The sequence below is a fragment of the Mytilus galloprovincialis genome, chromosome 11 (genome assembly GCF_965363235.1).
Source record: "Mytilus galloprovincialis chromosome 11, xbMytGall1.hap1.1, whole genome shotgun sequence".
NCBI lineage: Eukaryota > Metazoa > Mollusca > Bivalvia > Mytilida > Mytilidae > Mytilus > Mytilus galloprovincialis.
The window spans coordinates 7041656-7058057 of NC_134848.1; the positions used below are offsets into that span (position 1 = coordinate 7041656).

General features: G+C 31.2%; 1 protein-coding gene across 4 annotated transcripts in view; it reads left to right on the forward strand.

The window, feature by feature from the left end:
- The window catches only part of LOC143051569 (disintegrin and metalloproteinase domain-containing protein 10-like), a 57057-nt gene that overhangs the window by 36043 nt on the left and 4612 nt on the right, over positions 1 to 16402 (forward strand). For 3 of the 4 annotated variants that reach the window (XM_076224455.1, XM_076224457.1, XM_076224458.1), the window contains 7 exons: positions 433 to 580; positions 1635 to 1735; positions 2619 to 2704; positions 3757 to 3886; positions 4786 to 4917; positions 8226 to 8365; positions 12169 to 12378. In XM_076224455.1, the coding sequence (XP_076080570.1) occupies positions 433 to 580; positions 1635 to 1735; positions 2619 to 2704; positions 3757 to 3886; positions 4786 to 4917; positions 8226 to 8365; positions 12169 to 12378 (947 nt within the window). Of the gene's footprint in view, positions 1 to 432; positions 581 to 1634; positions 1736 to 2618; positions 2705 to 3756; positions 3887 to 4785; positions 4918 to 8225; positions 8366 to 12168; positions 12379 to 13999; positions 14072 to 16402 lie in introns of all 4 variants that reach the window. The other variant, XM_076224456.1, reaches the window with a different exon arrangement.

Here is a 16402-nt window from a genome sequence, read left to right on the forward strand (position 1 = left end):
TTAGCCATGTAATTCAGTCATGGTTCATTGACTTTGAATATTTGCATAACCTGTGCAAGATGTTAAAGTATTGCTATTATGATTTCAACATTTGCATAATCAAAATTACAAAAAAAGGCCAGACATATCTCTGTGATAACAGTTTATTATATGTATGATGTCCACTTAGTTAAGATAAATAGATGAAGATATGTATAAAGAAAACAGAGAATAATATCCCCCCTAATAAAGATTTGGGGATACATGTTCGCCAATCACCTGTAATTATTTCTTTCTATATAAAACCTGTTCATTAAATTGACTTGGACCATTACATTAAGGGAAAGTGGTTAGTAGACCATTTTTTAAAATAAACAACTTTTTTACCAGTTTCATCAATCTTTAAGGTAAAACTTTTAAGGAATTTCATGGAGTATTATTTTCCTTTTTTAGATGATGATGCAGCATTCTGTGGTAACAGTATTGTTGAAGCTGGAGAAGAATGTGACTGTGGTTATGCTGAAGATTGTACTGATAAGTGTTGTGCTGGACGGGATTCTAATGGAAACGGATGTACACTTATGGCAGGGTCTAGTTGCAGGTAAGTACTGATAAGTGTGCTGGACGGGATTCTAATGGAAATGGTCTAGTTGCAGGTAAACATTATAAACCTACTTGGTTTATTGGCTGAAAGATATAACTTTTATGCAAATTTGAAAATGTGAGATATTGTTTTACCCCTGTCTGACTTTTCCTCCCATTATGTGAATTTATTTATTTTTGTGGGTGTCAACTTTCATGGATTGAGGTTCTATTGAGTCATGTTGTAAAGAAAGAAGGTCTTTGGAGGGGGAAAAGGGGGGTCTTCACTTTGTATCCTTTATTTTTTAATGCCATTATTCTATATTCTTAAGTTATTTGGCCAATTAATAAGCACACAGAAATGCCACAAAAATTATATCCTTAAAAATCTGGTCGCACATTAAATCCCCAAAGTAGATTTTTAAATGTTGGTAGGTCTGACATTGAGATTGTTTAGCCATGTATCTAAGTCATGGTTTGTTGACTTTGAATATTTGCATAACTTATGTAAGATGTTAAAGTAGTGGTATTTTAATTTTATCATTTGCAAAATCAAAATTACAAAAAAAAAGACATATCTCTGTGATAACAGTCTATTAAACAGACAGCTTTAAAATAACCAACCAAATTGCAGTTTGACTTGAAAATTGAAAAATACTAAATATGTTTTAATCTTTGTAAATGTCCCATGACAATAAGATATGTCCAATGACAATAAAGAAAAAAATTCTAAATATTTTACTTTGATATATATGTTATGGATTCGAGGTAAATGTGAAGTGAAATTTAATAAAGTATATAGTAAAGTTGAGAATGGAAATGGGGAATGAGTCAAAAAGACAATAACCTGAACAAAGACCAGAAAACAGCCCAAGGCTTAACATAGGGTGTAATAAGAAAAGCAAGAAAATTATGAACCAGGATGCAGCCTTCAGCTGGCCCATAAACAAAAAATAGGTACTAGTATTGATTGGTTGAAAAAAAAAATTAACATACAATTAACATGATAAATATACCACAAATTTGTTCTATAAGACTTTGAAAAAAAAATCATTATTTATTTGTATTTGTAGTCCTTCCCAAGGAGGTTGCTGTGATCCAGAAACCTGTAAACCAGTCACAGATGCCCGTCAGTGTAGACCAGAAACAGACTGTGCAGCTGCATCAAACTGTTCATATCCTTTTCAGTTAAACAGCGACACTAATCTGAAAAAAAACAGGAAAAAATAAGTCTAATCCATCCCATGTTGCAAACTAAACAGCTGTTAGAGACTTTACTTTGACCTATAATGGTTTACTTTTACAAATTTTGGTTAGGATGGAGAGTTGTCTCATTGGCTCTTATACCGCATTTTCTCATATCTTTTTTATCAAAAATCAAACAGAAAAATCTTGAAAGTCATACAATTTTACACAGACTCTTTACTTAACGTTTTGTCAGGTTGATATTCTGCCAGCATCTGTAAAAATACCATATAATTCAGTAAAACATATGGATAGATATATAAATGAACAGATATTTTTATTTCTAAGTACAAGTTGGTACATATGCATGAAATACAATATTTTACAATTTCAAACCTATGTAGTCAATAAACATGTAAATCTATAACAACCAGCCTTTAGAGGCTTATTATGCACTGTCATTTATGTACGAACAATTTAATTTTGGATGTAACACTTCTTCTGATTGGCTGACATTGTTTTGTTTATCAGCTCATAAACATCATTTAGTCATATGACTGTGATGTCATCAACGTTTTTTCATGGTTCACTCCGGTTTATAATGGAATTTAGAATTAAATTATAAGAAATGACTGTAATTTTTTTTCTGTCTATTCAAAATAACATAAAAAAATCTGGTGCACACTGTTCAATAACCCCCTGCGTGTGTTATTCAGTGTGCACCACATTTTTTATGTTATTTCTTCATAGGCAGAAAAAAATATTACAGTCATTCCTTTAATAATTTAATCAATAACTTTTATAACCTTATTAAATCTTATTATATATATATATATCTGATTCAAATTGAAAATTTCCCTTAACATATTTCACTGGCGGAGCCACATGTCCAAATTCTACGGCTGTACCAGACTATGTAACTTATTGTAATGACTACAGTAAAGTTTGTGTTCAAGGGGTAAGTTATGTATTAAAACGCATCTAAACATATATAATTGTAAATATTAACAAAGCCTGTACTTCAACAATGATGCTGTTTGGCAGGGATTTAATCTGTTGATACCATTTCTTGTCCATTCGTTTTGTTATTTGATTTTGCCATGTGATTATGGACTTTCCGAATTGAATTTCCTCTAAGTTCAGTATTTTTGTGATTTTACTTTTTTCCAGTGTGAAAGCTACTGTGGAGTCATCAAATTTTGTGGATTGAAGAAAACTGACATTATCGTGGATATTTAATTTCATGGTTTTGGCAAAGTCTGCATACATTCCTTTAATCATATTTTAGATTAACATGTTTTAATTGTGACCAAAAAAAGTAAAGTAAGATAAGCGTCTAGTTAAGAAAGATACTTTTATAGAAAAATGAGAAATGTTTACCATAACTTATATCATCAGGTTTGATGTTCACTGTAATATACAAAATCTATTGAATGAAGTTATCATAACTGATGAAAATTTCACCAGACATTTTTAAAATAACTGAATGTATAATTTAAATACACTGGATCTTTTGAGTATTGTCCCTGTCCAATTTATGAAAAAATATATAATAGAAATGTTTGTGATAAGTTTTTATGCCCCACCTACGATAGTACAGAGGCATTATGTTTTCTGGTCTGTGCCTCCGTTCGTCTGTGCGTCCGTTCGCTTCAGGTTAAAGTTTTTGGTCAAGGTAGTTTTTGAAGAAGTTGAAGTCTAATCAACTTGAAACTTAGTACACATGTTCCCTATGATATGATCTTTCTAATTTTAATTCCAAATTAAAGTTTTGACCCCAATTTCACGGTCCACTGAACATAGAAAATGATAGTGCGAGTGGGGCATCCGTGTACTTGGGACACATTCTTGTTTAGTATAGTTCTCAAAATTATAAGGGTAACATATAGAGAGATAAGTATCCAGTAAATGGTTAATGGAATATTATGTTTTTTAATTTGCATGATATAATATCAAAACTCTAATGTCACAGGTTTGATAGCTATATTTAAATGAAATTTCTTCTTTCAGTTATGTACTGGGTCCCTGTGTTCAAAGGTAGACTATACTACACAGAACAAAGTAACCTGGGTAGAATGTTTTGTGGAAGCCAAAGGCGATACAGTAGCTGACAAGGAAACACAATGTCTGCTGGGTTGTAGTAAGTATTAGTGGATTTTACCTAACCTAATGGAATCCCTTCATGCCTGTTGTCATTTAAGGCCCCGATATTTTGGAGATAACTGTATTGTATTTTAAGCTTGACCTTTGTAAAACGTAGATTTTACTTTCGCAAATTGAGTTTACCTAGCGACACAGAGAGAAGATAGGTAAACAGATATTTGCGACAGTAAAATCAAGTTTTACGAACGCCAATCTTAAAATTCCATACAGTTATCTCCATTCTAATGCAACATAATAAAATAGAATCCATTTAATAAAAATTTTGTATTAAAAATGTAATTAACGAAAAATGTCCGCGAAACTGTTGCATCTTCTTTACCATCTAAACAATGTGACGTCAGATGTATACCCTGGATTTCAAACATAAATTCTAAACATATTTTTACTTTTCGTACGCTTCGGAATTGTTTTAATATAGACAAAAAGAAGATTTTGAGGCTCAATATGTGACTTTCTTGTTTATTTTTTTTGGGAAATTACATACCCTAAAAAAATCAGAATTCAAAATGGTGGCTTTCTTAGTTACGTACTTGTAGAACGTGGAATCTAACCCCTCAAAATATTTGTGAACATCCAATGAAAATTATTGTTACAAACGATTTGCATTAAAATTAATATTTTGGATTTTGTAATCTCCCCTCCCCCTTCATCCTTGAGTTCTTGATGCTTTGAGTACCTCTACAGTTATGTTAACAAAATGTTAAAGCAAGAGGAAAGAATATCCTTAATTTCAACATTTGTATTTTTAATATCAAAACTACAACTAAACGTGACATATTTTGCATTCAAATTTTTTTTACTTATTTAAATATTGAATTGTTTTCTTGAAACTTTCACAGAATTTTTTACCTCATTTCGCTGTGTTTTATTTTTCAGAAGTGAACAACACAGATCCCTGTCACAGTTCAGAAGGTGATGCAGCTGTGAAAGCAGGACCATTTTATAGGTTAATAGAGGAAATAAGGACCAAGAAACAAGATCTAGCCTATAAAGTTGAACTACCAGCAGGTTTGTAATTGTAGTAGAATGTATTAAGGAAGATTCATGGATTGAACTATCTCAGTACACAATCAGTCTAGTTAGTAGACAGATGTGCAATCTTATTGTTTAGACTGTTTTTTTATATGAAGAAAACTTGCTGATTTATTGCATTATCCAAAATATTTAAACAAATTCCAAACATTTGTGTTTTAATTTTACTTTTAGTAAAAAAGTTGTACTGGATTGAGAAGGAAAATTTTAATTTTTACTTGTAGCAAGAAAACAAGTTTGGTAACACCATTTTTTCTTTTCCTTTTTTTAAAACATATTAAAAAACCTATCTTCTTACAATTTATTTCAAAATTCTATCTCAGGCCACGGTTTTTTAATTTGTTGGTTTACGGATTTTCTCCATGAAAAAGTCGGGTCGGTCGGTCGGGAAAAAAATAAAAAAAATATCTTTCAAGACAGAAAACTGATATGCAAAATATATATATATTTCACCTTTCTATAATAATATGTTTGCTATCCTATTTTGTCATCATTTCTTAAATTTTAGTTAAATAAAATATTATTGCTCAGTTGTAATAAAAATTGCATGACATTGCCTAATAATTTCCCGTAAAAAAAGGGGGTGCACGGACAAAGACGTAATTAAATTTCATAAAGGAAGACAAATTCACATAGCTCTTAATCAATTCCAGAAAACTTGGTGAATAATGATCTTCAAGAACGAAAACTGATAAAGAAATAAATGTAAAAGCGTGGTAAAAAAATAATTTTCAACACACCCGTCAAAAACGTAATTGACTCGTCCACTGGAAAAAATGAGAATATCGGGTTAATCTGTTGTCACGCATTCCCGTTTTTATCCAAATGGACGAAATTTTTTTATTATCTATGAAACAAGAAAATTTTAAATGATCTGTTAATATTCAGTACTTTAACTTGATGTCCTGAACTTCCACCTGTCCACATTTGGACAAGTCTATTTCTATGAGAAGATGCATCTTACGGACTGTTGACAAATAAGAGAAACGAACTTATTGTGTAATTGGTTTTAAACACGGGTTTCGTTCCACAAAAATATTTGTCCAAACGACATGTCAAGGTCATTAATAATTGATTTATCTATTTTTAGAAACGTAAACTGGAAGTTTCATTTTTTCACAACAGAAAGTGTTATCAATTCTGTTAGTGATTAATGCATTTCATTTTATAAAAAAAGGATAATTTATTTATTTTTCAGGGATAATGCATTTGTTAGGGTCGGCGGGAATGAAAAAGCATGAAAAGTCAATTTTATTTTTATTCTGGAAATCGGCAAAATCAGGTCGGCGGATCCGTAAACCAACAAATTAAAAAATCCTGGCCTCATACATGTAGTTTTCTTTTTTTTACACAAAAATGTGTTTTGATCATTCTGACCAAATTTAAGCAATTTTCAATGACTCATAGCTTTAATAATATCACAATTACCCATCCTTTTTATTATATTTTTGAAAAGAGCATCATAAAATCTTCATTTTGGCAAAGTATAAGAAAATTCTATCTTGGGGAAACATTTACATCTAGCTTAAACATTAGAATCAGTTTGCCTGTTTAGGTCTTAGATATGATTGACAGTTGAATGAAATCCTTTCATTGTCAGCCATGCTTTGGATTTATGCATTTTCATGGGTACCAATCTATATAGATTAGGAAAAAACTCAGCAAATGTATCATACTACAAATTTAGAAGTTTACTTTTTTTTAATTGCTTGCTTCGAGGAAGCATTTTGCTGACATATTTTCCGTATATGCAAGTGACCCTTCTCGTAAAAATCTGGGTCTGTCATTAAAATAAACTATTATCTGATTGTACATGTTATACACATGCTCAATATCCATGCTTTTTGTCGAGCCTTCGACTTTAGTCGAAAAAGTGAGACTAAGCGATCCTACATTCCGTCATCCTCATCGGCGGCGGCATCCACAAATATTCACTCTGTGGTTAAAGTTTTTCAAATTTTAATAACTTTCTTAAACTATACTGGATTTCTACCAAACTTGGACAGAAGCTTGTTTAGGATCATAAGATAGTATCCAGAAGTAAAGTTTTCAAAAATAAAATTCCTTTTTTCTGTATTTTACTTATAAATGGACTTAGTTTTTCTGCAGGGAAACATTACATTCACTCTGTGGTTAAAGTTTTTAAAATTTTAATAACTTTCTCAAACTATCCTGGGTTTGCACCAAACTTGGACATAAGCTTGTTTATGATCATAAGATAGTATCCAGAGAATTTTTTGGTAAAAAAAATAAATCCATTATTTCCGTATTGTACTTTTAAATGGACCTAGATTTTCTGCCAGGAAACAACACATTCATGCACTCTGTGGTTAAATTAAAAAAAAATTAATAACTTAATTTCTTATACTATTTTAAGTTTGTACCAAACTTAGACCTAAGCTTGTTTATGAACAAAAGCTAGTATCTAGAAGAAAATTTCGTTAATATTTTGTACCTGTCTATCTGTAATTTACTTATAAATGGACTTATTTTTTCTTCCAGTTAACATTACATATAGTCTGCAGTTAATGTTTTTAAAACATTTATTAGATTCATAAACTATCCTGGATTTTTACCAAATTTGGACAGAAGCTTCTTACAATCAAAAGATAGTATCAAGAGGAATATTTTATTGATTTTTTTCCTCATTTTTGTTAAGCCTGCGATTTACAGCAAAAGTAGGCGAGACACTGGGTTGCGCGGAACCCTTATAAATTTTTTGTTAAATGTTTGCTATAAGGTGACAATCAGTAAACTACGGCTTCAAAACACAACAATTAATTACCCGCCATGTTTTCACATAATAATAGACAGAGAGAAAAAACATTGAGGATTATACGATATGTTTGTGTAAAATATGATTAAATGGTGCACAGAAGACTAAGTTTATGATATATACATGCATTGGTTCAAGAATTGGATAAACATTATTTTTCAACACTCACTCGTTTCACTTTAACTGGAAGATGACTATTGATTGCCATGCAATACTCTCAGAATGCTTGTTGTTAATAGAAAATAACACTTATTTACAAATATGTGAAACTGTATCCCTAACCTGCTAACACTGAGGTTGTGAGTTCGTGGAGGGTGACGCGTGCTTGACTCCAAGCTTAATTGACTAGGAATGTGAGTTTTGCTACCGAAGATCAGTCGTTCTCTCCTACCACTCACGCTTTCTCTATCAATAAGATTTGACTGCCATGATTTACCACAATAGTGCTCAAAGTGGCATCAAACACCAACCAATCAATCAACTCAACTCTTAAAATTGTTTTTTTCAGGATCACCATGTAACAATTACCAAGGATACTGTGATGTATTTAAACGCTGCCGAGGAGTAGACGCTGAGGGTCCATTGTCAAGATTAAAGAATTTATTATTTAGTACTGAAACATTCACAAACATAAAAGATTGGATAACTGTAAGTTATAATTATAGATTATCGATGATCATCTCATTAAGATTGATTTTCTGGCATGAGCCAGTACAAGGAAAGTGAGAAAAGCAATCAAGTTGAGATGACCAATGATAATCTGTTTATTGCTTTTTTACCAATGACGACGTTGTCAATTTCATTAGCAACGCCACATGCCCCTTTACTTTTTAGAGATTATTTCTTATATCACTAGACTCCGCTGTGAAAGAAAATTGTCAGTCAGCAAGATCAAAGTAAAATATCCTAAAATAGAGATAATGTTTTTATGCCCCACCTACGATAGTAGAGGGGCATTATGTTTTCTGGTCTAAGCGTCCGTTCCTCCGTCCGTACGTCCGTCCATTTGTTCGTCCGTCTGTCCCGCTTCAGGTTACAGTTTTTGGTCAAGGAAGTTTTTGATGAAGTTGAAGTCCAATCGACTTCAAACTTAGTATACATGTTCCCTATGATATGATATTTTTATACGACCACAAAATTTGAAAAAATTTTCGTCGTATATTGCTATCACGTTGGCGTCGTCGTCGTCGTCGTCGTCGTCGTCGTCCGAATACTTTTAGTTTTCGCACTCTAACTTTAGTAAAAGTAAATAGAAATCTATGAAATTTTAACACAAGGTTTATGACCACAAAAGGAAGGTTTGGATTGATTTTGGGAGTTTTGGTCCCATCATTTTAGGAATTAGGGGCCAAAAAGGGCCCAAATAAGCATTATTCTTGGTTTTCGCACAATAACTTTAGTTTAGGTAAATAGAAATCAATGAAATTTAAACACAATGTTTATGACCACAAAAGGAAGGTTGGTATTGATTTTGGGAGTTTAGGTCCCAACAGTTTAGGAATTAGGGGCCAAAAAGGGACCCAAATAAGCATTTTTCTTGGTTTTCGCACCATAACTTTAGTATAAGTAAATAGAAATCTATGAAATTTAAACACAAGGTTTATGACCATAAAAGGAAGGTTGGTATAGATTTTGGGAGTTTTGGTCCCAACAGTTTAGGAATAAAGAGCCCAAAGGGTCCAAAATTAAACTTTGTTTGATTTCATCAAAAATTGAATAATTGGGGTTCTTTGATATGCCAAATCTAACTGTGTATGTAGATTCTTAATTTTTGGTCCCGTTTTCAAATTGGTCTACATTAAGGTCCAAAGGGTCCAAAATTAAACTTAGTTTGATTTTAACAAAAATTGAATCCTTGGGGTTCTTTGATATGCTGAATCTAAAAATGTACTTAGATTTTTTATTATTGGCCCAGTTTTCAAGTTGGTCCAAATCGGGGTCCAAAATTAAACTTTGTTTGATTTCATCAAAAATTGAATAATTGAGGTTCTTTGATATGCCAAATCTAACTGTGTATGTAGATTGTTAATTTTTGGTCCCGTTTTAAAATTGGTCTACATTAAAGTCCAAAGGGTCCAAAATTAAACTAAGTTTGATTTTAACAAAAATTGAATTCTTGGGCCTCTTTGATATGCTGAATCTAAACATGTACTTAGATTTTTGATTATGGGCCCAGTTTTCAAGTTGGTCCAAATCAGGATCCAAAATTATTATATTAAGTATTGTGCAATAGCAAGAAATTTTCAATTGCACAGTATTCAGCAATAGCAAGAAATCTTCAATTGCACAGTATTGTGCAATAGCAAGAAATCTTCAATTGCACAGTATTGTGCAATAGCAAATATTTTCAATTGCACAGTATTGCACAATAGCAAGAAATATCTAATTGCACAATATTGTGCAATAGCAAGAAATTCCAATTGGATTTCAATTGGAGTTATCTTTCTTTGTCCAGAATAGTAGTTGAATCAACTTAAATCATTGTTTTATACAATATACAATGTATATTCACTTTTACTACCAACTGATAGATTAAAACAATCTTTACCATTCAGTGATAACAAGCACTTTTTTTACATTTTAATATTTTATGATGTATTTAAATGAGTAGTTATTGTTGCAAACTTCATTAGAAATTTGAATTGAGATCAGTTTTGAAATAAGGGAAAGGGGGATGTGAAAAAAAAATTGGGGGGTCAATTTTTTTCATTTCAGATTTCATTAATAAAAAGAAAATTTCTTCAAACATTTTTTTGAGAGGATAGATATTCAACAGCATAGTGAATTGCTCAAAGGCAAAAAAAAATTTTTAAGTTCATTAGACCACATTCATTCTGTGTCAGAAAGCTATGCTGTGTCAACTATTTAATCACAATTCAAATTTAGAGCTGAATCCAGCTTGAATGTTGTGTCCATACTTGCCCCAACCGTTCAGGGTTCAACCTCTGCGGTCGTATAAAGCTGCGCCCTGCGGAGCATCTTTTTAATTTTAATGCCAAATTAGAGGGTTTACCCCAATTTCACGGTCCACAGAACATGGAAAATGATAGTGTGAGTGGGGCATTCGTGTACTAGGGACACATTCTTGTTTATACTTCAGTTGTGCTATTTATGCCGACAAATTGACTTGACAGTATAATCATTTGTTATATACAGTCACCAAAGATATATCACATTGTTTATGATGCTGAAAAAGGTGTTTCTGTAGAGATTTATTAATAGACGTCATTAAAATTTATTCCTGGAATTTTTACGTTATTCGCTCTAAATTAAGAACATTTTGTTTTTACAGTTGTATGAGTTGCAATATATAAAGAATAGCCATACATTGTGTCAATATCAGAATTTCATTTGTAAACAGCTTAAAACAGGATAGTCATGCTCGGCAAAGCCTCACTTTCTACCTGTTTCCAGGCCTTTTACAAATTAGATTTATTACGAGACTTGTTTATTCTAAATGTATTTAGATTATTGTTTAAAAAAAACAGCAACACTTAAAAAGTAAAATAATAAAATACCAAACTCTAAGGAAATTCAGCATTAAGGGGGCTTGCGGGTCTAAATCAAATTTTTTATTTAATATAGGATTTTTCTATATAATGAACTTTATCTTATACTTAATAGAAAAATAAAATAATAAAATGGGGTCACCGTTCATTTACGCTCACAATCTGCTTTCGAAAGAAGCATACATTTTGGGTAATGTCCTTTTTTTCTGTTGAACTAATGGGAGAAATAGCGGTAATATCGAAATAAAAAAAGAACTAAATTACAGAAATCGGTCAAATTTTACAATTATTTAGTTTATGTACAGCCTGTTCAAAACGACAATAAAAAATATAGGTCACCGATGAGTTAAAAAAGATATTTCAATTTCAATGCAAAAAATTGGCATTTTTGCACCAAAGGGAGATAATTTGGCATTTTTTTTTAATGATATCTACATTTTAAAAGTCACCTGGGGCCAACACGAATTGATTTTTTGGAATGATATTTGTACCATATGATAAAGTAACAACTACTTAAGGTATAAATAAAATTTGTAATGTAAAATTAATGTTTAATTTTTTTCTGAAAATCTTATACCCGCAATCCTCCTTAAGTATAAAAAAAACCTGACAAAGTACCTTACACTCTAATATTTTTAATCATTTTATTATGTAACCAACCTGACAGCCAGTGAGCAATTGCCTTTTGATTGTATGCTGTTTAAATTAATATAAAATACGATGAACGGGATAGAATAGATAGTCTGCAAGCTTTAGTTACAGGAAAGAACCAAGCATGTGCATAAATTTCGTGATTTCCCCTTACCTGCAAAAATAAGCGTAATAAACACCCTGCTAAAATAACCGACTATACAGTAATATTTTTGTTCACATAATTTTACTGTTATGATATCAGAAAAAAACAAAGATATCAATTGATAATGCTTTAAATATGTTTTACAGGAATATTGGTGGGCTGTTATACTTATTGCTATAGGACTTATATTATTTATGGGACTCTTTATAAAAGTCTGTGCGGTACACACACCCAGTAGTAATCCCAAGGCCCCACCAGCACAGAGCTGGGGTGACACCCTACGGAGGAGGAGATCACATCCACGGAACAGACAACAACAAAACGCAGGATACAGCCAAGAACCTTTAAGACAACAAGTAAGTTTAGGAATGGTTATAATGTAAATGTGGAGGAAGAATTTCACTACTTTATAGCATTCTGATATGAACACTAAATAAACCAGGGATTTAACATGGGTATTTACATTGGGTCATAGCTTACTGATATGAACACTAAGTAAGGCAGGGATCTAACATGTGTATTTACATAATGTTATTAAAACTATCTAAGTAACATAGGTAACTACATAAGGTACATTATAATAATTGGTTGAGATAGTCATTTAGGAACCATTTTGTTTATCAGGACATTTTTTGTGATGCATTCAGAATGAAGAATTTTGTATGCACATCTTTTTCTGCTTTGATATCTTTAAAAACTGCTGTATTTTCTGTTCAGTTCTAAAAAAAAAAAAATACACATAACTTTTTTTAAAGTTTGTAGATTACAATTTTGATTAATTGGTGTTTGACCTAAGTGTTTCTGTAATCACAGGTTCTTATGAAACTTGATTTTGTCATACTAGATCTTTAATTTTCAGAAAAAAATATAAAACCAACTGTTAACTGTGTAAGAATTGGTATCAATATTTCCAAGTTTGAGATTTTTTATAACCTTTTTTAAAAAGATTTTGCTTTTTCATGAGTGACATAATTGGTTTTAAAAATTTTTCTGTTTTTTTCTAACAATGTCATTTGATAAAATAGAAATCAGGAAAAAAAACACGAGACAAAATATAAATTTACGAAGATGCATGCTTAGTTGTGTTGTGATTAGAAATAATGCATTGTTTCCTTAGTCGTGTTAGTTGCATGGAATCAGAATAAAGCAGTTTGTTGCCTTTTATCATATGACTTTTAAATTTCTTTGCTAATTAATCATGGGGGAAATCTATTATATCTCCTTTATGAAATCCCCACCAATGAAAAATACATATCGTATTGCCAAATACCAACTATTTTGTGAAGTAGATGGTATATACTGTAAAAATAGACATTTTTGTGGAGGATTTAATTTCTTTTATTTCGTGGAAAGATTTTATCCATGTATTTTGTGGAAAGAATATATCCACGAAATTAGTACCCCCATGAAAATTTAACCTACATCGCTACCATTTTCTGGAAATTAAATCCTTATGAAATCTTAAATAAACTACAAAATTTTAACCCCACGAAAATTAATGTTTCTACAGTAGCCAATATAGTGAGGGGGGCTGTCTGTTTCTTTATCCATCCTTCCAAATTTTGTGAAGGAAACTGCTCCTCAACTGTTAGATGGAATTCAATTCTTTTGCAACTCCTATTTCATTTCTTCATTTTTATGAATTTTAGGGCTCGCTTAAAATCTTATTCGGAATTTATTTATTTTTTAATCAGAATCTTCATCAAATAATGCCATTATACCCTTTTCTGCTTTTGATTTTCTTTGTGGTTCTCTTAACAGATTATAGACTTTGCCAAATGCTTTTTGTCTTCAGCATTGGTTTCGTTTTGTGATATTAGAGACCATTACTTTTAGTTTGTCCATTTTCTCTATGCTTTATATTTTTTTTTTTGCCCATTGTTCTATATTCAGTAAACCCCCATTAACACCCTCTCATCCTCTGGTAAATATGATAATGCAGAATTTTGGAACTAATTGAAATTTCCCCATTTTCAGCATGTACCATTGGTGGACTATAAATAGAATTCTATAAATAGAGATCTATATTTAGAGTTAAGAATAGGACAGGTAAATCTGTGTTCTAGTTGTTAGTGTTGACTTGATAACTTCATAGTTTTGAAGTTTCATTAGGCCTTCCTAAATCTATTCTTTGTTTAAAATGTAACTTTGTCCTAACCTTGCAAAACCATCAATCTCAAATCAACCCAAAGCTTAACTGTCTGTGTGAATAAATGAGTTGATAAATGAATATTATTAATTTACATGTATAATCATAAGTTCTTTATTGTAGAAGAAATATTTAAATATTAACACAGATAACTCTTTTTGGTTAAGGGTTTTGCTTATTTTTAATTTCACTTAAAACTGTAGACGAAATTGACATAGGCAATGTTTAAAATTAATTTGATTTAGAGTTTTATACTAATATATAACTAATGCCATTTTTTCTCTGAAGTGACCAAATTATATTACCCTTTTAAAAATTAATTTGATTTTGAATTTTATACTAATAACTAATGGCCTTTCTGTGGTAAAGTGACCAATTGCTATAACCCAATTAAAAAAAATTGTGAAAAATTGACTTTAAAGGGCAATAACTCACAAAGGGTCAATTGACAATTTTGATCATCCAAAAAAATAATTTTGTTTTTTTTAGGTTTTACAGTTTTTGTGCACTGATGTGAAAAGCTGTTCCTTTTCGATTCATGACTATTTTCAGACATATTTATAATAGAATTGTTTTAGGATGGCCTAAAATTTCTGGGATTCATAAACGCTCTCTTTCAATTTAAAAAAAAATTATATATTGCAGATTTTTTTATCTGTTATTTCTTTACTAATTTTTTTTATCTTTGTTCAGTTTTCTTGTCTCTGTTTCATGTGCTTTTTTGTTCCTCCTCGTTGTGTTTGTTGAACTATACAAACTTGTGTGCACATTGTATCTCTTAACTTACCATATTGTTTCTGCTAGTTACATTGAAATTGTTGGTGATATTTGTAAAGTAAAATGAAGTGTAATTTTTCAACAAATGTTCATTTTTTTTAAAAAACGTATGATTTTTGGACCTTTTGGATTATAGTTCTTCATCTTTTATATAAAATTTGGATTTCAAATATTTTGGCCACAAGCATCACTGAAGAGACATGTATTGTCGAAATGTGCATCTGGTGCAGGAAAATTGCTACCGTTAATGTTATTAGTTCCTTCTATAAAATTTAAGTCTAAAAAGGAAGATAGGTACATCATGATATTTTATTAACACATTGGTTGCTAACTGCATATATCAATGTATATTACTTTACTAAACTTGGGTTTAGGACCCCTTAAAAAAGATAAGGCCAATTAAAATTAATTGCTAGATTTTCATCCCCGCCCGCCCCTCTGAAATCGTCCCGCCCTGATTTTTTTTATTTAACAAAAATACGATTTCCGGATTTTGGTCATGTCCGTTATCAGGAACCATCGATAATTTCGTTTCATTCGAAACTTCCTGTTTCAAATTTCTTTTTTGTATTTCTTCGCCGGAGTAATCCCATCGAAAATGATTAAGTCGAAATATTCTGCTGCTCTATGATGACAACATCATCTACCGAGAATAGAGATTGATAACGAGAAGGGAATGAAATATTCGAGTTACGAGTAAAATGCCTTGTCCTTGAACGCAAATTGCGGTAGTCACCGGTAGTCACAAGTGAATCGAAAATCGTGTTTTTTTCTTTATTTATACAATGACTTTGTGTCAGGAAATTTGGACTGTGAATGATATCCAAAGCGCAAGAATCGTAGAACAAATTGGTACAAAAACATGACTTGATTAAAGAAATTGACACAAGCACAAACTTGTTTGAATTATGACCGTATATTGGGAAAAAAATGTCGACAAACACGCATTTTAATTAAACAAGCCCTTCTATTCACCCATGGCTTTTGTTTTTGTTGACAAAAAGCAAACACCCTCTGTTACTGTCCCTACCATCAATTTAGTCTTTAAGCCACAACTAATTTTTTGGTTAAGTTCATGTTTTACATCATAATTTCTTTCAACACTAAGTTTACATTTTATTCTGTACTCGTAATACTTGTGTTGCATACAATTGTACCAAAACATTTAATTGATTTTATGACGACTACAAACCATTGCTTATCAAGCAAAATAAATGTGGTGTAGGTATACTAGTAATCTAACTGAAGACTGAAGAGAGCATTTCTCTTCTTTTTGATGTCTACTATAAATAGGTTTCTAAAGCGGCAATTGCATGTATAACAGTGGTTGCCAATCAGGGATTTTATTTAAGAGTTTGAAAAATAGTGTAGGATTCCTTATACAGCATGTATTATACATTATACAAGCTTGTTTCCCACTAGCATATACCCCGCGGTATGAAAAACTCATGACG